The sequence below is a fragment of the Squalius cephalus genome (assembly GCF_949319135.1).
Source record: "Squalius cephalus genome assembly, chromosome: 4".
Lineage (NCBI taxonomy): Eukaryota > Metazoa > Chordata > Actinopteri > Cypriniformes > Leuciscidae > Squalius > Squalius cephalus.
Window position 1 is genome coordinate 36,943,604 of NC_137125.1, and position 22,571 is coordinate 36,966,174.

Sequence of the window (22,571 nt, forward strand, 5' to 3'; positions counted from 1 at the left end):
GATAAGCGCCAGTCGTTTATAATTCTCCCCACCTTGGCCTAATATTTTCAAATCAAATCGGGAGGAAGAGGCAGCTGGAACAAAAAAAAAAAAAAAAAAAAAAACAGGCTTATGGTTGTAGGGAGAGAAGCACACGGTTGGAGAATGGTAAAACAGAGAGAGAGAGAGAGAGAGAGAGAGAGAGAGAGAGAGAGAGAGAGAGAGAGAGAGAGAGAGGCAACATTGTGGCTATATGCCCTTATTTTAACATTACATTCTGAAAAAATATATACATTTTGATGACCCCCCCATTTATATATATATATATATATATATATATATATATATATATATATATATATATATATAAATTGAATATATATATATATATATATATATATATATATATATATATATATATATATATATATATATATTCAATTTAGAGAGAGAGAGAGAGAGAGAATAAACCAATGTCTCATTTCTAATTTTGCACCATTTAAATGTGAATTTTTTTATTTATTTTTTACTATATGGTTTTGAGCACAGTATAATGGTCAGAATGGCAATAATAAAACCTTCGGGTGGCTAACGCGAATACGATCAATAGCGACTGATAAACATGCGATAAATTAATACGGTTAGCGCAAATGAACGCCGAATTGAGAGGCTGTCCAAACAACTCAACTGAGCGACACATTGGCTCAAAGTGTTTAAACAGACCACCCCGCTTTCTGCTGCTGAAAATTAATCGCTTTATAAACGTGATATCATAATCCCCTGCTCTATCTGCCGATAAGACTGAGAGAGTTATAAATACCAAAAGCATAAATAAATAAATTAGTGGAATAAACAAGCGCTGTGTGTTAGTATCAAACTCAAGGTTTACACTTGGCTGTTGTCAGCTGTGGTGTCACGCTGAGGTTCACGTCAACTATACGACATTAATCACTGATTTTCACGGCGCGAGAGGCAACTGTGTTTGTGTGACCGGCGTGTGTGTTTTTGTTTTGTTTTTTTATTGCACTCAAAATTATGCTCACACAAAATTCCCTTTTCACACAAACCTTAAAACAGGTTCAGAAATAATATTGTACATTTCCCTCAAAACCGACCGCAAAATGCAGGCCTTCGTTATCGTTTTTCATTTTACAATATTTTATTTCACACACTCACACGCTAACTATTTGTTATTTTAGCAAAATGGATGATGTCGATAAGTCAGTATTTTCCCTTATTTATGCTATGCATTCAGAGATAAAAGATAATAAGAAAGGAGAGAAAATTGATTTTGAAAATTAATTGGCTCTCAAAAGAAATAGATTGAACTAATTAATTCAAAAAAAATAATGTTTTATACCGCCGTTGACGTTAATCTGTGTTTATCATATTTATAATGTGTTCTAATTATCTGTGCAATATTTCTTCATTCGACTTTTTTTGTTTTTATTACATCTCGCATTCATCATCGACGCATATTAAAAAACATTTTTACATAGATATTAGGGGTGCTGTGTATTTGACTAAGCACTTTATTTAAGACTGAAACAGATTATCAAATCATTATCTTCTGGATGTGCCTTAGCCTAATTCCATTATTAAATCAAATACATAACATTTGAGGTCTTCTTCTTGCTTTGGAAACATTGAATAATTCATTTTTTTAAAGAGCCTCGTTTTGGCTCGATGTTGCTGTAAGTTTATATTGCCGTTTCAGTCAATTATCTTTAATTTACGACCTTAATTGAATTTCTTCTCCAAAGACAGATATTGGTGTGATCAGTTTACTGGCCTCAACGCAATGTGAGAGCAATTCACACACACACACACACACACACACACACACACACACACACACACACACACACACACACACACGTCTTCTTTCTTTCTTTCTTTCCTTCTTTCTTTCTTTCTTTCTTTCGTTTTCTTTGTCACAGCCGTTTCACCGTCATATCTCCTTTTCTCTAATTCTCTCGCTCTCTTTGTTGCACATCATCCACCCCCCCCCCCCCCCAACCCCCCCATAAGGAGAACAGAAAGCCATTCCGTCAATAAACGGGCGTGTTAGCCGAAACAGCTGCTTGTCATCTGCAATCTGCACATCACAAGAAAGAAAAACACTATGGTTGTATTTCGAATAGGAAGTGTAGCTGAACCGCGATTACATTGCATGTGTTCTGATTTCTGACGTTCTCAAAGGAATCAAAGACCTTCTACGAGTTCCCACTGCAAACCTGCAACAGAGCATCCATCCATATCTACATTTTAATTTCAATAAAGACAACGTCAAATATAAAAGAGCGATAATAAAATGATAAAAACTTACTGATGGTGTGATATAGCCTAAATAATCTCGATTTACCTACCAACAAATGGCATGGCCACAATAAAATATTTTGTTTAGGAATTGGCTGTTATCGACACATGCAGACACATCATGAATCTATGGTCTACATTTAATTGCCTTTAAGAAGAATAGCTTATTGCATTTATAGCCTACAAATCACATATTTAAGTTAGAAAGACTTAATATTTCTAGTTAAATAGCCTATCTATGTTTAAGCCCGCGTGTTTTAGCTATTTCTTTCCGCGTAGCCTAGAATTTTAAATGGGCTAAAACACTGGAAAGATACGAACAGCATCTAGGCTATGTTATTTTCAACGAATATCATATTGTATTGTTAAAAATTATTTACAAAATATAGTTTAGCTTACGCAAGAGTTTGGTGAATAAAAACAGAAATTCAAACGGTCAAACCGCTATCAGTCATCTCATGCATTATAAAGCATCAGTCTGGCATCTAACGGACTGCGTTATTACGGCTCAAGGAGAAAAGCGTCGTGCCACCGAACGCACGCGGGCGGTACCTGTTCCCTCTCCGCGGCCCGTGCGTCCACGTCCCCCTCTCTCTCTCTCTCTCTGTGTGTGTTAAAAGGTTCGTTACGGACGCGTGTGATCGCTCCCATTCAGATTAAGTGTGTGTTTTTACTCCGCAGCCTGCACCGACCCGGAAGAGCTCGCGCTTGGTGTACAGTAAGTACGGTAAGTGTGTGTGTATGCGCGCGTGAGTGAGAGAGAGAGAGAGGCGGAGTGAGTGTGTGTGTAGGCTAGAAGAAAAAAGGAGCCTAGTTTTTTTTCTCTCCTGCTGTAAATGCCATCGGCACTTCCATCTGTGTGTCACTTCACATCTGAAGCCCATCAGAAAGAAAAAAAAAAAACGCCTGACCACGCGTCCACCACAATTCCGCAGGTCAGTAAATATTCGGATTTATATTTTACGTCGATTATTTGAACTAATTCGAGCTGTTTTACAATTAGCCTAGCTCCCAAAAACTGTCGAATACATTGATTTGCTACCATAGCGTTATGCATGCCAGTTCTTCTGATGCTTTGTCCCTCCATTTCATGTTTTTGGTGCAGATACATATTTGGTTTGCGGTTGTCTCTGTTTAATATATATATATATATATTCATCGACACTCATGCATGTTTTTGTTCTGTATGAGGGTGGTACAGTCATTTAACAATTTCAGACGTGTAGATGACAACTCTCATGAGCTTATTCATTTCACCCGACACATATATAGGCTATGCGTTTCACTAGCACCCACGTCCACTTTCCGACAATTGGGGTGGGATTTTATGGACGCACTTGTATTTTAAGAGTCATTTTCCCGCCTACCGTCCTCTAGATGAAGGATTTTAATGATCTATTACCACCTGAGTGTGAGCAAGTATGCTTCCCTTAACCCGTGAAATTGATCTGATTAGCCCCGCAATGGGTCATAAAGAGAAGTGGATTTGCTGAAACTGCGCTTCCAGTGTGTGTGTGTGTGTGTGTGTGTGTGTGTGTAGAGAGAGAGAGAGAGAGAGAGAGAGAGAGAGAGAGAGGGAGAGAGAGTCAGAAAGAGAGAGGATGCATATGTGTTGCTGGTTTGAAGAGCATTGAAAACAGAAAGAATAGGACGCGACATTAAGGCACATCATAGGCCGTCTTTCATGGGCTCGTTTGGTTTGTATTTGCATGTAGAGAGCAGCGGCTTCCATTGATTTGGAGCTGAATGCGCGTAAAACAGCTGTTTCTCCCTGATAGCACGAGACCGGCCACTCCATTCAGCTGCACAGTGAAATGATCTGAAACCATGTCCTCAAATCAGCACTCGACCGAAAGGAAGAGATGCACTTTTTGTTTGAACGACAATATTCCTGCGATGCGCCTCTTTGTTTATGAAGTTGTTACATGCGACATCCCAAAAAGAGCACCAGTGGAGATCAAATAAATACATTAGGCCTAAAGCAGCCGAACACAGGGTGATGTTATACGAGCAGACGGATTTATATTTCGAAGGCTAATATATCGGAGATGGATTAATAAGAACGAATAACCAATGGAGACTAAATAACGAATATTTTTGGAAATGAATTGTTTGGCCTGTTGCAGATGTGTCGAGTTTTGCTATCATCACCAGCACCGAATGAAAACCTTTTAGTCTTTAGATGTTTCTCTCTTTAGAGCGATGAGTTATCAAAAACAAAACCTGCACTCGAGGCTCTAGCGTTTTTCCCCTCTCACCTTTTTGTCAGTTGTTCTTAGAAATAAGTCAAACTCTCATTATGAAGCAACTATCAGAATTTCACGTCCTCGAGTGGGTTCTAAGAATTTGCTGTATAACCTACATAGGCCACCATCACACAGCATACGAATTCAGAAAGTTCGTTCTTGAAAAGACGAAGTACATGAATTACAATCCGCCCAAGTCTGCCTTAATGTTCAGTTGCCCTTTATCCGTTATTATTATAATTTAGCTATACATTATTATGTTATTTTTAATTGTAATTATATATATTTTTTTTTAAATAATTGTTGTTTTATAACATTAGCCTACTGGTATTACTATAAATCAACGCAATTTGGATTTTTCCAAATTGCGTTTTACAGTTAAGCTCCTTTGTGATTTTCCACAGATGGTAACTGAGAGGAGAAACGTTTTGTTGCTTAAAAATAAATGTGACGAACAAGCCCTTAAGTGCGTGAATATTGCAAGTGTAGCGCTCATGTTTCGCTATTGAACCCCCCTCCCCTGTCTTTATCATTCGGTAGCTGGGGTGAAGTGTGTGTCCTCTGGTTCACCCCGATCTGTTTGGACAGCTTTACCTGGGCAGTCTAGGGCGACCCTTTCATCAAATCTCCTCACATCTTCAACTGGTCACAGAAGTCATGGAGGCTTGCATTAAAATCTCATTCATCCCCATACAACCTGTATTATATATAGGCATATATATATATATATATATATATATATATATATATATATATATATATATATATATATATATATATAGTGTGTGTGTGTGTGTGTGTGTGTGATCTACATATATGAGAAATGAGAAAATCAGTCAAGTTGAAGATAACAATCGAACTCGCCTCCACGATCAACCAAAAATGAAAGCGGATGAGAACGCTGTTCTGATTATGTTTATTATGTAATTTAATTGTATATATATATATTTAAAAAACGATAACAACTATGCTGCTACTACTAACACTAATAAAAGTTGTTTTTGATGGCATCTGTCATGACTAGCTTTCGGATTTTACTATCTACACGCCCGTTCGAAAACACACTTCGCCAAAATTATTACAAAAAGGTTTTATGTGTTTATAAATGGTGCTCGATAAAAACAAAGCGTCTTATCAGCGCACATCTTCTAACCCTTGTTATAGGATAGACTAAAATAAAACGGCCGGGTCTTAAGTTCTCACCCACAGTGAAAAGTGTGATGCCTCCTGATTTTAATCTGCCTTGCCTGACATAATCATTCACAAATTATCTACCCAATCTTCAACCTGACCCAGTATCGCTGTCTACCACCGATTTACAGTGCCGTCAATGAATCAGCCTGGTGGCCCGAGCTAAAAAAGAATGGGTCTGATTTAAAATCCTCCCACCCCTCATTATAGACATACCTATATATATATATATATATATATATATATATATATATATATATATATATATATATATATATGTGTGTGTGTGTGTGTGTGTGTGTGTGTGTGTGTGTGTGTGTCACATCTTTCTAATTATCTAGGCCTATATGATTATATAGCCTATACTATGCCTATATAATATAGCCTATGTGTCGAATTATTTTATTTAGCCTATATTTTCTGCTTTTATTTTCCTTGTGTAACACATTACAGCTGTAGGCCTATAATGGGATTGTAGTCCATATTTTGTTTTGACAGCCCGAAGTGTGATAAATTACAACATTTTCTTGTGAGGGCGCCTCAAATACTTCCCAAACTGTGTCTGTAGTGTTCGGAACGGCTTCCATCCTTGTCCCGCGCACTAAGCTTAAGACGTTCAGTCAAGAAACAAAACACATAATCAGGATTTCACTTTTTACCGTCGCGCGTTGTCTTCGAGTACCTCTAATGTACGCTCGCGCGCGGGATAATAGCTCGCGCGGATCATTGCTCGCGTCCGCTGACAGCTCGACAATGACAGTGAGCCAGTGCAACGCTTTCCATCCAACTTCGGTCTTTACTAGCGAAAGAAGAGGCTTTCCTCTTCGTACGGGAGGGAGAGAAAATACACATTTCCTGAATCAGCATTTTCAACCATTTCTCTTCAAATATGTTGTTTTTTTTTTTTTTTTTTTTTTTAAGATGAGGGAAGCTTCGTCGCGCGAAGGAATTGAAATGATTGTTAGGCTATTGTTATAGCCTGTTTATTAGCCTATATATATTTTTCAGTTGAAATCACATTCGTTGAGTAGCAGGGGAATTTGTCGTTTTCTGGACACCTATGAATTGCTATCGCGAGATAAACACATCATATTTTAACTCCAATGCGTAGAGTCTATATTTCCTGCCTGTTTACTGACGTCACGTCCAGCAGCGTCGACAGGGCTGGCCATCATCTGCGCATTTCAAACCATCAAACGAGCAGCCCAATTATATTTAGTCAATCTGTGGGGACGGGACGGCCAAACCAGAGCATTACAGACAAAATATCACCCTAAGGGCCAAGCCCCCTTATTACAGTACAATAATAGCGAATAATCTACCTGACACTGCTCCCTAATGTGGTGATAAATACGTTCCCATTACACATTAAGGTTAACGTTTTAATGTATTTGCATCGCAACGTGTCATGGCACCTTGAATTAATAATGATGTTGATGTCGTTCTCGGAATAGCCTAAAGAACACAGACTTCAGCAGCCGGGGAAAGCCCGTGTTTTAAAGTGCGGGAAGAGAGAAAGGACTATGTCGCAGTCAGGGTTTAAGAGCCTGTTTTGAACACGCATAGGGAACCATTAGAAAAACGTGCTTGTCACCGCGAGAGGACGCACTGTCACAATTTAAAAGAGAATACACTCCACACAAGCTGCCACTGATAACACACACACACACACACACAGTCATGTAGACCTGAAAGACAGCAGACCACAGAACAACGATGGTTCCCTTTAGGACTATGTTGATAGTTCCGTATTTATATGTTTATTTATTTATGTATTTTACTATGCAGCTAATAAATAGGCTACTTCCCAAAAAATCTGTTTAAGAAATCATTTTGGGAGAGATTGAGAAGACACATTTATGTTTCTATTTCAGACCCTGGCATGGTCCTGATTTAAATTCTTTACTTTTATCCTACAAAAAAATATTCTAATATTTTGGTACCAATTTGTAGGCTATCTTTTAGGTACTAACATGGACTCTTTGGATACAAAGATGTGCCTTTTGAAAAAACGCCCCTGTGACAGCTTTTGTACCTTTTTTTGAGAGAGAATTGCTACATTATTTATGAACCCATTTTTATTAATGTTTTTTAAAACCAAGCCTAAATATGTATTTCATAGCCTGCTTGTGTTTTCATAAATATTGTGTAGGCCTACACGTTCAAACGGTCCACTAAAAAAAAAAAAAAAAAAAAAAAAAAACTCCATTCGGTATATGAATGGGAAGCAGAATTGGGCGCAGCTCCTGGTCATCTTTCCCTGGCCCACTTTATTCAATTAGTCCAGGCTGTTGGGCCCCGCCCCTGCTGATGACACCACAGACCCTCCTTAAGTTGCGTCGCGCCACAGCTGTCTGCGAGCATTGAGCTGACTGGCGCCATCCTGAAAGAATGCCTTCACTGTAAAAAAACACAGAGAGAGCAGTGCATTCAGAGACAGAGGGAGTGAGCACTAGAGAGAGAGAGAGAGAGAGAGAGAGAGAGAGAGAGATAGAGGGAGGGATGGAAATAGAGTAAGAGGGAAGAGGGTTACTACTGCGCATAAACACAGATTTGATCAAACTTGTGTTCAGTCATAAGGCAGAAAACTTATCCAGATCGACCCGGCTCGGCCTGAAAGCGTCAAGCTCACTTGTTGAGTCTACGCAGCGCAACTGAAATACTTGGCGGAACTTGACGCGCGCGTTTGGATGCGTACGCGGACTTATGACCAACAATAGTAGCATATAAATCCGTTTGACTTTCAGAAGTTAACGCGCGTTTATTGAACGGACGGACCCGGTTTTATACGAGCTTCTGACAATTTGCCAATGACAGAAAGAACACAAGCGAACGGACGGACTTTGTAAAAAACAAATTGTCTTGTTCAATTTCAGGTGATCGGAAGTTCTAAATATTCGAACCAGTGGATTAAACAAAGGAGGAGTTTGGACTTTTTTTTGAACTCTCGTGTTGTGTGTATCGGTGATTGTATGAACGTTTGCTGAGAAAAAAAGAGAGAAAACGATGGAAGTAAGTCCGGAGCAACCCCGATGGATGACCCATCATCACCCGGTCATTAACGGCCAGCATCCCGAGTCACACCACCCGGGACTGGGACACTCCTACATGGACCCGTCGCAGTATCAACTTGCGGAAGATGTGGATGTATTGTTTAATATCGACGGACAGAGCAACCACCCGTACTACGGGAACTCGGTTCGGGCCGTGCAGAGGTACCCACCGCCACCTCACAGTAAGTAGACGAAACCAGTCCTAATTCTATAACCACATTATTCATCTATGTTCTAACTGAATTAATAATATGTAACAGGAAAGAAACTATTCTTAGGGCTGTACTAAAAAAATTGAACAGTGTCAGAGTAGTTTACGTGTGGCTTACCTGAAGTGGTGTGTCACTGGTTTCACATCTTTCTAGTATTCTATGGTTATTTAACTTTTTAGGTCATACAACAATTGTGTAATATTAAATAATGCAATGCATTCCTTTCATTTTAGAAAGCCTTTAATTTAATTAAAGCGTTTTTTTATTCGAAAACACGTTATAAGCTGAAATATATTTGATTGGTAAAAAGATGACACATATTATGCTGAAAATATTTATATTAGCACTAGCTGGGGATTTAATTAAATGCTTTTCAGAAGTCTCTAAATTATGAAGCGCATTTTTCCCTGTTGTATGCACTTGATTTTTTAGTGCGGAAGAAAAAATGGCTTTATTTTATTGACATGACTTCCTGAACGGAATGGGGCAAAAAGCGTGATCTTGTTTCTCGTTTGAATCGACCAATCTCGAAACACATCAAAACTCTTAAAATCCGCACATCCTCAGTAGATACTGGGTGGGTGAGATATCGAAACTCGTGAGGGCTGTTAATTGGGACCCTTTGCCCCATCAAAAGCCTCTCAGAGTAATGTAGGCCTTTACGTGCAGTTTCACAGTGTTACTCATTAAGACAAGTTGCACTAGTTCTTTCATGCATTAAAAGGCCGTTGCTAAAAGGGTTTCGGCGCCTTTAAATAACAGATGCGCGTAAAAAGATATATCAATCAAAATGTAGCCTGTTTGGTTTTGCAGCGCTGTGTTGTAAAAATAGGCTATTTATCTTGACCCTGTTTTGTATATATATATATATATATATATATATATATATATATATATATATATATATATATATATATAATGGTTCTGATGTTATTTCGTGGCTTCCTAATGTGCCGAATCCCCACCTCGTCCTGTCCTAACAGCAGGCTTGTCTTTTGTTTCCGCAGGTAGTCAGGTGTGTCGCCCATCGTTGCTGCACGGCTCTCTTCCTTGGCTCGATGGAAGTAAACCTATCGGCTCTCACCACAGTACCTCCCCCTGGAACCTCGGGCCTTTCCCCAAAACTTCCATACACCACAGTTCCCCTGGGCCTCTGTCCGTCTACCCCCCAGCCTCTTCCTCCTCGCTGTCCGCTGGCCACCCGAGCCCACACCTCTTCACCTTTCCCCCCACTCCACCCAAAGATGTGTCCCCTGACCCCTCAATTTCCACGTCAGGCTCGGGCTCATCCATACGGCAGGAGGACAAAGAGTGCATTAAGTACCAGGTGTCTCTGGCCGAAAGCATGAAGCTGGATTCGGCTCATAGTCGGAGCATGGCCTCTATCGGAGCGGGCGCGTCCTCCGCGCACCATCCCATCGCCACTTACCCTTCCTATGTGTCCGATTACGGGCCGGGGCTCTTCCCACCAAGTAGCCTGATAGGTGGGTCCTCTTCTAGTTATGGTTCCAAAACGAGACCAAAAACAAGGTCCTGTTCAGGTAGGCGTGCGCTTTACTACCCTTTGATTTTTACTAACATAATCATAGTCAGATCATTCAGCAGTTGAGCTCTATTATTGTGCACTTGCCATTCTTTTCGTTTTCCACAAAAACAGCCTCCCAGGTTATCCAATTCCCAGACTATTGATTTGGTTCAGCTCTTTTTTTTTTTCTTTTTTTTTTTTTTGGTCTGTGCCAAGGCTTGGCTATCGAATTTGGGCACAGTCCACATCCCTTGTTCAAAGAATGGCTCCACTCCTTAAATCTGACGTGATTTATGATGTCACACCGAGATAAGGCTATAAAATAAGGCAACATATTTATATTTTCAAATAAATATAATGATAAATTATTTTTGGGGGAATTTATATTATTAATTTGAGCTAGTTTATAATCCCGTTCGCTTGATTAATTTATGATGCAGTAATCTCATCTTTTTGTTGTGGTATCATTTTAAAATAACCAAGGCGCAATAGACGTTCTCTTTTATAGAAATTATAGATTTGTTAACACGTCTGCTGCCTTACATAATTTCATTATTATATTACGCTTTGGAGAATATTATATCTAATGTCGTTTAGCTACAAAGCGGAATTAGCCTCCCTGATTTATTAAACGTCGCTCAGCATATGCAGATGAGTCTACACGTTTAAAGCGGAGCGCGAGGGTTTTCCGGATGTAGATGTGTGTGTGTGTGAGTGTTTTCTCTCTCATCTCTTGCTCCTCTTGTGCCTCACAGTGCACGGCCCCATCTCTCTCGCGTTTATATGTTTAAGCTAATCCAATTATTTTCAGACTGCTGCACGCGACAGTTGCATTGTTTACTTTGCGCAGAAACTTTGATAGAGTCCGGATGCGCCGCGGATCGCTCGGAATAACGAATGAGCTGGCGCAATGCGCGGCCGACATGCACAGACAGAGTGTTATCCAAACACACAGAGAAAATCATTTCTAAAGGTCAACCAGCTTTCTGAATGCGATTAGCGAACGGAACATTTTTTTTCTAAATAATAGTCTATTCATAGCGATAGATTTTATGATAAAGATAGAAAATATCTATTCACCCCATTTATAATTTATTTAACTTGTGAGTTTTACATATTAGATAGCCTACAGATTATTGATAGCCTATTTAAATTGGTTGCTGTTTTATTGTATAGGCAGGCCTACATTTGGAATGAATATTTTGCACAGTAAGCACAGCCTATAATTCCACTAAAGTTCTAGTATTGTTCTTTTTAGGTTTTGGTTTTGAAACTAAACATGTAGGGTAAAGTCTACTACACAGATGCATCAGAACGCTCCGTTATTGCGTGCGTCTATATCTGTGGTAATGTGCTCGCGAGCTTTTGTGGGTTTGGGGCAGTTTGTAGAGCAAAAGAGTCTCGCGCCACAAATGAGAGCAGTAATGCTGCTGGGTAAAGGGGGGTGGGGGGGTTGGGGGCTGCACGACGAGGTTGTTTTTCGTTTCAGCGGAGCGACCGGAGGCGTGGGTCACTGAACATGTGAGGCGCGCGCCCTTCACCTGTCAGTCAAACGGAAAGAATGCCAATCAAACGCTACTGTGTTTTAATTACGTAAAGAGAGCAGGTTACACAATGAGTTAATTAGACCGACGCTTTCACTTACTGTTACCCAATCCATTTAACATGATTTCAGCCATAAAGCCTAAAATCAACTTTAACGTATCAGAATAATTAATCCAAGTTTAATGTTTTTTTTATTATTATTTTTATTTTTATTATTATTTTTATTATTATTATTTTTACAGTGTAGTCACGTGGTTTAATAATGAACCGGGAGGTTGTTTCTGTGGAAATTGAGTCTTTATTCAGCTATTATATTTGCGATTCCCTCTTCTAATGAGTGATGCAGTATTTCCAACGCATCGTTGTTTAGAGCATGATACGTTTGATAAAAAACCCCTGAAGAACACATTTTCACAGCATTGCCTACTTAGAACCGCTAAGTTATTTGTAGAAAAGTTATTTGTAGATCTTATCAGATGATGTCATATTTGACAGTTGAGAAGTTAAGCTCAGTGATGTCATATTAGACAATGTTTTTATTTGGTAATGCATTAATAATAGTAACAACAACAACAACAATAATAATAATCATTTGTTATTAATGCATTCCATATTCATTTTTTTTTATCCATGCGAATTTTTAGAATGTGTATTTTTGATAATGCCTTTTTATATCTATATCTATATTTATAAGTATTGAATTATTAGTAATTGCTATGTGTGCATACTTGTATAATATTAATACAATTATCAGTCATTATTTTGTGTGTAAAATGTTGATATTTAATATTGTGTTTTGTTTGAACAAATCAAAGCGACTGGCCACTGGTGTTTTTTTAGTGTGCTCACCAATGGCCTAAGATTGTGTAGTTGTGATTGTGCATGGAAGTGTGTTTCAGTGGTTCTAAAAAATCAGTTGTGCATGCGTGTGTGTGTCTCTGTTGGCAGAGGGTAGAGAATGTGTTAACTGCGGGGCCACCTCGACTCCTCTGTGGCGGAGGGATGGCACCGGTCACTATTTGTGTAACGCCTGCGGACTATACCACAAGATGAACGGACAGAACCGACCCCTCATCAAGCCCAAGCGGAGGCTGGTATGTTTCTCTATAGCACTGTATTAATGACACTTCTGTCTTTCTCTTTCTCTACCCAGGAAGAAGTGTTAGCTGCAAGAAATTGACTCGCCAAGCGCAGGTCTCGTTTTTTTTAGATTAAGCAATAGCAGTTATTATTATTATTATTAGCAATAATTTTTAAGTTATTTTGATTTTTTTTTTCTGTTTCAATTTTTATTTATTTATTATTTATTCATTTTTATTTATTTTCCCCCGCTCGACACAAAAAAAAAAAAAAAAAAAAAAAATCCCGGATAATTTTATTTTATCGCAAATATTGCTGACACCGTGTCTACTAGTCAGCATAACGAAATTCGTCACGGAGAGACTTCAAAGTGTTGTGAAACGAGCGCTTATCTCAAATGAGTATACGCGTGGGAGGCGATCAGCTCGAACAGGTCAAATATGTCTGCAGAAATTAGGTTCAATTCTGACAATGCGCCATTCATCAGGGACACTGTTTCACAGGGATTTAATAAACGGGAGAGAGGAACACTGTGTTTTCAATGGCCTGGCATATATTCGGGCTTTGGATAGAGTCGAAGCTCTTGAGGCGCAGAGAAATAGTCCGAGCGCTGCTATTTTGGCATTGGCCTTCTCTCTCCCTCTCTAATGTGAAAAGCCGACTTCCCAGGAAAAGACTGGCGGATATCTGAGCGCAGCTGATAAAACTCCTCGAACAACAGCGCTCGCTCCCGCAGTCTAAACATACGGGCGAGAACGCGCAGACAGGAGTCACGACTTCAGATTGATCTTCACTGAGCCAAACAACCTACTCTAGAAAATAATAGTATGAAGAAGAATAACACAGGAATAAAGAATTGCCTTTAAAGTACAAATGTTGCCTAATTTATTTGAATTTAATTCATTTGGCAATACAATTTAGCTGTCTTTTTTAATGCACAAACGAGAAAAATAAACAAACAATAAAAATCAGCCAATCATAATAGGACACCAACGTCGTCTATTATGACGCTTCGACCATGTCAATCAATCTTGCGCCTTTAAATTGAATTCAACGACGCATTAATGAATAATTTGTCATTACTTCAGCATTTCTGTATATTAACCCTAAACGCAGCTTGATTTTTCTTTCTGCAGTCCATTTTTAAAACATATTGCTGATCCCTACAAATTCATTGCATTTCTTTTTGAATTCCCCCCCATTGTTTTTTTTTTTTTTTTTTTTTTTACTTATGATAATTGATTATGTCAGTAACTGCTCATAATTAATAATTCTAACTGCTTTTAATCAATGCATGTTAATTTAGAGCAAGCTATTTTAGTGCAGCATATTGATGTGAATAAAGATGGCTAATATCTAACTTGAAGGTTGATGTTTAAACGTGGATCCATTTCATGCAGAGCCGCTGTTTCTCCATCATTTAACGGGAAAATGTCATCAGCTTTTAATGGGCTCTATTTAAACCAGCGCTTTCATGTCCTTTGTAAATATTTAGGTTTGAGAGGGCATGTGTGCAAGGCACTATTTTTACCCGAGAGTTTAAGGCACCAGTGTTATGGAGAACTCTTTTCCTCTCACATAGTTCTGCATCGCTTAAAAAACATTTGCAAGCTCAGGAAACAGAAGGGTTGGGGGCCATTAGCACTGTAGGAATGTAATCATCATCTTTGGTTATTATATTATGAGTGTAATAACTGTGATTCTTTCTCTTTCTGTGTGTCCATCAGTCGGCTGCCAGACGAGCAGGGACCTCATGCGCAAACTGTCAAACGACCACGACGACACTGTGGCGGAGAAATGCAAACGGCGATCCCGTCTGCAATGCCTGCGGCCTCTATTACAAATTACACAATGTAAGCTCCATAGCTGTCTTACACTTATCTAGTAAGATATTTTCTATCTTCTTTTTGCATGATGGCACCTTTCATGTCATGCCATTTCTTTCTTTCTGTCTTTCTTTCTTTCTTTCTTTCTTTCTTTCTTTCTTTCTTTCTTTCTTTCTTTCTTTCTTTCTTTCTTTCTTTCTTTCTTTCTTTCTTTCTTTCTTTCTTTCTCTTTCTTTCTTTCTTTTACAACATTCACAACATTGTGAGAAGTGAAACCAACTACTCAAAAATGACTACAAATTTATATTAATGGACCATTATAATAATCAATCACACCCGTTTCATTTTTATCTTTCCAACGAAAAAGTTCCGATTTGTTGCGGGTTTTTTTTCAAGGCCTGTCTGATTGATTATAATGATCTATAAGTTATGACAATGTATGTTTTTACATTGCTTTAACTCATCGAAATAAGTTAAGAAATGTTCAAATTATACAAGATTCAACTCATCTTTTTAAGTCAGTTTAATGTAATTTAAGTTGAAATTACTTAAACTTCCAAGTTGATTGTACTTAAAAATTTAAGGCAGAAATGTTTTTTAAAGTGGTGATTTCCGATCCCCAGGGACAACTTAACCCATTCTAAAACGTTTTTTTTTAAACATTCCCCAATGGTCGTTCCCCAAAGACGTTCGAGTCAATTATCCACTGAGATTTGTTTTGTTCTTCCTCATATTATTCTTTATTTTATTTCTATTATGTTGGAGCTAAACTGCTAGTACTGTTGTACTATTGAATTACACTTCAGTTGGTGGTATTTCTATGTTAAACATATGCCGGGGAACATTTTCATTCTACCTAATCAGCTCTGGTATCCTGTATCATCACACTTTGAGGCCCCACGGTCCTGTTACACTCCCCTACTAGTCACGCAAGCGCAACCTTTTAAATCATTTTGCCATGTTGGTTTTGACTGTTTTGTAAGAACTCGGGGGAAAAAAAATCCCCTAAACTTGACCTAGGTTATCAGAGAAACGAATAACACGTATTATCGTTCGAAACAACCAAGAGTTTGGATAATTGGAAAATTAGTTTGTTTTGGTACGTCCCATTTTCTGTTAAGGTCGGCCTGCTTTGAATCAAATTCCAGATTTTGCATGCTAAATTAAGCTCTCTCCAGAGTGTACTTCACTAACTCGCATGTTTGCATTATCACTACCACTCCCATATCTCATTGAGCCGACAGGGATTTGTCATAAGAACTGATTTGTGATTGTATTTGTATGTCTGTCAGTTTGGGGTTAGACTTCTGGCCCGTTTCTTTCTCAGTTTTTTGATGTGGTCATTATAAGCCCAAAAAAGTTTAACTGAACAACATATAAGAGTGTTTCTAATAGCCGACATTTGTGTTTTCTGTGATGCCCAGTGGAGATGTTTCAAATTAACAGTTTTGCTTTGGGGTGTGAGTTCTCACAAACACACACTGGCACTTACATTTACACTAGTGGTTGGCCAATATGGGATTTCCGATAACAGGCGTCAGTGCAGATATGTAAAGTACAGTGTGTATTTTTTATATAATCCAGTTCGTTGTTAGCAAATGAGCGCATTTCTACAAATTTAGAAATTGCTGAAATTAATGATTAGATTCAACACTGTAATAAAAAAGTTGCTGTTTTAATTTTTTTTTTTTAAGTACAATCAACTTGAATGTTTGTCATTTAAACTTAAGTTACATTAAACTGACTTAAAAAGATGAGTTGAATCTTATATAACTTATAAAAGAAGTTGAATGTTGCTTAACTTGTTTTGATGAGTTAAAGCAATGTGAAAACATGTTGTCATAACTTATTGATAATCATTTCTTTTTTACAGTGGTTATTTAAAACATTTACTCAAAATATACTCACATTTTCACATTCACATTTTTGTGGGTTTTATCAGTCTTTCATAAATCAAAATGGTGAAATAACAGTAGAAAGCTCACAGTTTAAGTCTTAAAGTCTCAAAAACAATCAAACGCATTAACATACTTCTTAGTATCACTTAATAGCTCTTGCGCAAAGCATCTAGAGTGTTTTAAGACAGAGAGAGAGGGAAAGAAATGGTCCAATTATGGGGTGAAAGTAGCAGGCTTTGGCAGACGGATGTGGCAGTGCTACTGCGCTTGAACCCGGCTGGCCAGAGTCTGGGGTTTCTCTCTTTGGCAAGACTGGCACCGGCCATGCCTGGCGTCAGGGAACCAGAGGCTAAATCCAGCCTAGTCCTATGACCCGACATACACACTTGTATGTACAGACACGCTCACTCGAACAAAGAAACCGATATATCTGTCTTATAATGAAACTAATATTACATACCATCAGAACATGCTTGGACTCAATAAAGAATTAAAGGGTCTCACTATGAGTGTGTAAAGTGACCCTCATTGTTTGACCAAATCCTAATCCCAGAAACCGTGACTTAAAGAGGTGTCAGCTTTCAACTTGCCCGTAAGAAGGAGAAATTGTAAATGAGATCTGTTTAATATCTCAATTGTTTCTCCAAGACACCAATTACAGAGATTAGATGGAGAGAATATGGCTTTTGCTTAAAGGGATAAGTCACCCAAAAAATGTATATTCTATCATTATTTACTCGTTCCAAACCTGTATGAATTTATTTCTTCTGTGGACCACAAATGAAAGAATGTTTCAACTGTATTTGTCCATGCATTGGGTCCCAAACAACATTGGACTCCTTTGACTTTCATTGTATGTACATAAAAAAGACATTTTTCACATGATCTTCTTTTTTTGAAAGTATTCTTCACAGAGGAAAGAAAGTCAAACAGGCTTGAAAAGACACAAGGTTGACTTCTCAGATGTTTCTTACTATGTCTCAAACTGTGCTCCGATTTGCCAAGATACACATCAAAAGTCAGAAATTTCATTATGAACTCATTATTCCAAGACCAAATTATCTGTGCTATCCACATTAATTTGACCATATATCAACAACTGCCTCCTTTGTGTCTATTTTATTTCTCAATGGGAATTTTTAGGAGAAACATCTGAGATTAAGTTAATACCTAAAAGAAACATAACTGGATTTAGGTCTTCTAAAATATGAAGGACTGATCTCTTAGCAATAATGTATTCCTCTGGATGTGGTATGAAAATCAAAATAATGTCTTATGCAAGCGGGACGGTCCCGTGGCCATTACTAAAAGTCTGCCGTCTCTCTCCTCGCAGATCAACCGACCGCTCACCATGAAGAAGGAGGGCATCCAGACCCGGAACAGGAAGATGTCCAGCAAGTCCAAGAAGAGCAAAAAGTCCCATGATAGCATGGATGATTTCTCCAAAAGCTTAATGGAAAAGAACAGTTCCTTCAGCCCGGCCGCCCTGTCGCGTCACATGAGCTCGTTCCCTCCCTTCTCGCACTCCGGCCACATGTTGACCACGCCCACCCCCATGCACCCCTCTTCCAGCTTGCCCTTCGCCCCCCACCACCCCTCCAGTATGGTGACGGCGATGGGCTAGAGCACCCTGCTACCTCCGACCGCCCAATCTCCTGACGGTGGACGTCTCAAAGCACCGTTAACCTTGAAGCCTGTCACCCGCCGCAACCCTCCGACCTTGAACCAGCTCTCTCACGTGCACCGTCTGAGCTATGAGCCCCCCCCCCCAAGACCCCTTCTCCACTTCGGTATGCCCCGCTTAAAACGGTAACCCCCCCTAGCCCGCATTATGAGGGAGAGACAGTGAGAGTGAAAGAGAAAAGACAATGACTTTCTTCATCGCCCCTCCAATCACGAAACCCTCGCGCTGATGTCAACCTTCATTTGTGTACAAATGCCATCTTTCCTGTGGGCATCAAGGCACAACCATTACGAGACTTTAAACTAAACTTCTCTAATTCCCAAAACCTGCTCCTTTTCTTCTTCTACGCATCTGCTATTCTGTCCCCCCCCCCCCCCCCTCCCTCCCAGTGAGACATGAGGAATCGAGCTGTGAATGACAACAGGAGATGAACTCTGCATATATTTGTAAAAAAAAAAAAATGTCTGAAATACATTTAATGAAGACTTTTTAAAGAGCAAAATGAGAAAAAGGCGAGGACAGGAAATGCCCGTGGGCAGCTAATGATAAGAAGGGTACGAGTTAAACCTGGAAGATGGAACGGCGTGGCGACGTGGCCCACGATTTCTATCCGAATGATGAAAAATGTAGGAGATGAGAAGTAGGGAGAAGAAAAGTAGAAAGGAAAATGGTGTGTAATGCATTAAAACTTGTAGTCAGGTCTGTTTCACAGACTTCCAGCTACTCTTCTGGATGTGTTATAGGTCTTGGGCAATTGGTTTGTGTTCACACAGACACACACACACAGACACACACAAACACACGCACACACACACACACACACGCACACACATATACACATGAAAGACTTCTTTGGGCCCAGGTTATATGCATTGTGAAAAAAGTTCCTGTATTTGTTATTTGTATGTATAATTCAGAGTACCAAAAATACGAAAGAAACAAAGATGTAGAATTATTTCTTTATGTAATGCAGACTGAATGGTTGTACAAATTTAATAATCACTAGTGTAAAAAAAGACTTGCTTTTTGTTGCGTAATTTTTTTTTTCCTCTTTGAAAATAATAAACTAGTTTAATCTCTGTTGACATCACACGAGAACGCAACGGTGAACGCTTTTGTGCGTGTTTTTGCATACGACTTTGTGTGTGAATGCGAGAGTGAGCTTTTGTGGGTATGTCACTGCGTATGTGTGATATCTGACACATGGCTTTTTGCTAGCCACAAGGACACCTCTAGATTTACCCAGAATGCTGCTGGCCGCACACCAACAGGAAGCCTAGAAATAAACAGAGATGTTGTGAGGGACTCTACTCCACACAGCCTAAAACTCTTTACGTTACCAGTTTGACTTTGACATTCCATCAACACTGCTGTTAGCATGCTAGTCACATCAGAAATGCTTTTTTAACATGTCAGGACAAAAATAAGAGTATTTGCAGTCAGGAGACTGAAATTCATCTTTCCGTCCAGTTTATGTTGAAAATAAAATCGGTTTACATTTTGGAGGAATTCAAGCTTCAAGTCTGTATTAACAACTTGACAATAACAAATTCGATCCATGATTTATCTTGGAGAATACATCATACACATACAGTATGTGTAAAAAATGTAAGCTAAAAGTAAATTGCCTCTTCACTTCACAAAAAAACGTCAAAAACAATGCATTCTTAAGTCTTGATCTTAAGTCAACCAATGACACGGAATGAGGCAATTCAGTGACGATTATGGCAATGAAATTTATATTTGCAGAGAGAGAGAGAGAAGTCACTGATCTTTAGTTTTAGAGTTAAGACATCTTGTAAGAGAGCCAAGTCAAACATGGTTAACAGAAGCAAAGCCTTATGGGTAGAGTAGTGTGAAAGGTACCACAGCAGAAAAAAACCCTCAGCCTGTGGCTGCTACTATACACAGTAAGTTGAAGAGAAAAGAAACTAATAAGGCTGCAAGAAGTGGTTTTGTGGTGAGATGGGGCCTAAGTTGGCATCTCAAGTGTAAGTTTTCAATGCAGTTTGGATCTTGACCAGGTTGAAAAAAAAAAGGAACATTCAAAACAATAACAAGAAATAAATGTAACACCACAAGTCGGAACAGTTTGGTGGGGGATAGATTGCACATTGCATGCTCAATAAATATTTAAAACTGGCCTGGAAATCAATAAGAGACAACGCACGAGCATTCAAAATGTTCAAAAGCAGTCGTTACATGAAGAGGAAATCTTTTTTTTCTCAGCTGCCTTTGATCAGTGGTTCATTGTGGGTTTGCAGGGTCACTGCTTACTGTTCCATTGTAGCTAGCCATGGTCTTCACCCCATTAGTTTTTATGGGTCGTAGAGAAAGGACCTGCCCTAAAGGTTTTTGTTTGATTATAAAGCATTCACTTTGTAGAACAACTGTTAACTTAAAAAACTATATGTAATGTGAACAATACATATGTTTGATAGTGCTCTATCTTTAATAGCTTTACCATGTAATGCTAAGCGCGCTAAGTTCAAAGAAACATTCATCATTAACCAAAGCAAATTCCTATTATGCATTACTCACAACAATGACCGAAATATTTCATCATGGTTAAGATGTCGAATCTTGCAGGCAAGTAAATGTAGAAAACAAACATTAGTAATACACAAGGTTTGTTTACAATTAGCGTCATGCTAAATTTTACACAGGGCAGTTAGGGACTACATTGTGCGATTCATTTGCATGTTTCTTTTTCTTAACAGAGTGAATATAGAAGAGCTGCAAATATTTTGTTTAGCTGTTGTGGTTTCGTACATTTGCATGCTGCCTGTGCTGATGGCACATTAGCATGCTAAGAAACTTTCTCTGTTAAGTCCTAAAAAGAGGAACTAACCCCAGACCACAGGGAAGCCAAGGACCCACACATTCACATATAGTATGCATTTACACACTTAGATACACTCAAAATAAAAAAACTGAAACATTCTCCTATTTGATAAATAACGATTTTTATACATAAAAGGCATGGCTACTTCTGTTAGCATAGTATATTTAAAAACTCCTGCGTCAGGTTCAGTTTTTGCAAATATGAACGTGTCGGAATGTCCCGTTGCCCTTTACTGCCCTTTACTGCTCATTACTGTTGTAATGGCCATAATGAGAGACATGAAAATGCAGACAGAGAGAGAGAGAGAGAGAGAGAGAGAGAGAGAGAGAGAGAGAGAGAGAGAGAGAGAGAGAGAGAGAGAGAGAGAGAGAGAGAATTTAACAAAGAGCTTTACGTCAACTATATGTTCATGTGCAAGAGTGTATATGCAGACGTCTGGCTCTACAAGACTGAAAGTGCAACGTCTGAGGCAACACTTTTTGCATGTTAAATCATCATGTCTTATCGAAAATCGTATCATAATCTCACTTTTGCTAGCTTCCGCTTTGACTACACATACCCACATGGCAGTCACCATGTGTTTATTATACTGGACTGACTCTAGTTTTTCTGTAGTATATCAATATTTCCTTGTATTTTAATTTCTTGCAGCTTTTTGTGCATCAACTGTGATCTCTAACTCAAAGTCTTTATGCAATGTCGGTGATCTCGAATTTAGCTATATGCTAATTACTAAGCAGATTTTCGAGCTGACCCTGAAGAAAGGTAAAAGGCTAAAAGGTTTTTGTTGTGAATCTTCCAAAAACACATATTTTAAAGATTGTTCCATTTGTAGTAAGTGGCGTCAATTAAAGAACATGTGGCTCAAACTATTTCCCTCACGTCAGCATGCAAACTACAGGATCCCAGCAGACGAAATATCATGACACTGCAAAACTAGCAGACACAGGTTTGGGTTCTTCAGAAATGAAGCTTTTTGTGGTGACTTTGGTTTGACACTTCTGTGTCTCACGATGCAGTGAGCAGGGAATAATGATGGCATGGCTTTTGATTAGCCAATGTATTGGTTATTGCCTAAATACTCTTTTTTTATTTTTTTATTTGTTGTCTTTTGTCTATTGACAGCAGTTTCTAACATAAGCACTGACATAAGCTAGCTAACTATTTA

At 38.7% G+C, this 22,571-nt stretch overlaps 1 protein-coding gene across 10 annotated transcripts; it reads left to right on the forward strand.

Moving 5' to 3' along the window:
• Nucleotides 1-2,941: 2,941 nt before the first annotated feature.
• Nucleotides 2,942-19,295, forward strand: gata3 (GATA binding protein 3). Of its 10 annotated transcripts, none has more exons than XM_079868671.1 (6): nucleotides 2,942-3,025; nucleotides 8,612-8,970; nucleotides 10,008-10,541; nucleotides 13,019-13,164; nucleotides 14,878-15,003; nucleotides 18,208-19,295. In XM_079868671.1, exons 2-6 carry the CDS (start codon nucleotides 8,742-8,744, stop codon nucleotides 18,496-18,498), a joined length of 1,326 nt encoding a protein of 441 aa, XP_079724797.1. In that variant the 5' UTR covers nucleotides 2,942-3,025; nucleotides 8,612-8,741; the 3' UTR covers nucleotides 18,499-19,295. The 10 variants fall into 10 exon arrangements, with proteins under 10 accessions (XP_079724797.1, XP_079724800.1, XP_079724796.1 ...); XM_079868674.1 differs by having other exon boundaries at nucleotides 10,008-10,484; XM_079868670.1 differs by lacking the exon at nucleotides 2,942-3,025 and adding an exon at nucleotides 3,044-3,233.
• The last annotated feature ends 3,276 nt before the right edge of the window (nucleotides 19,296-22,571 follow it).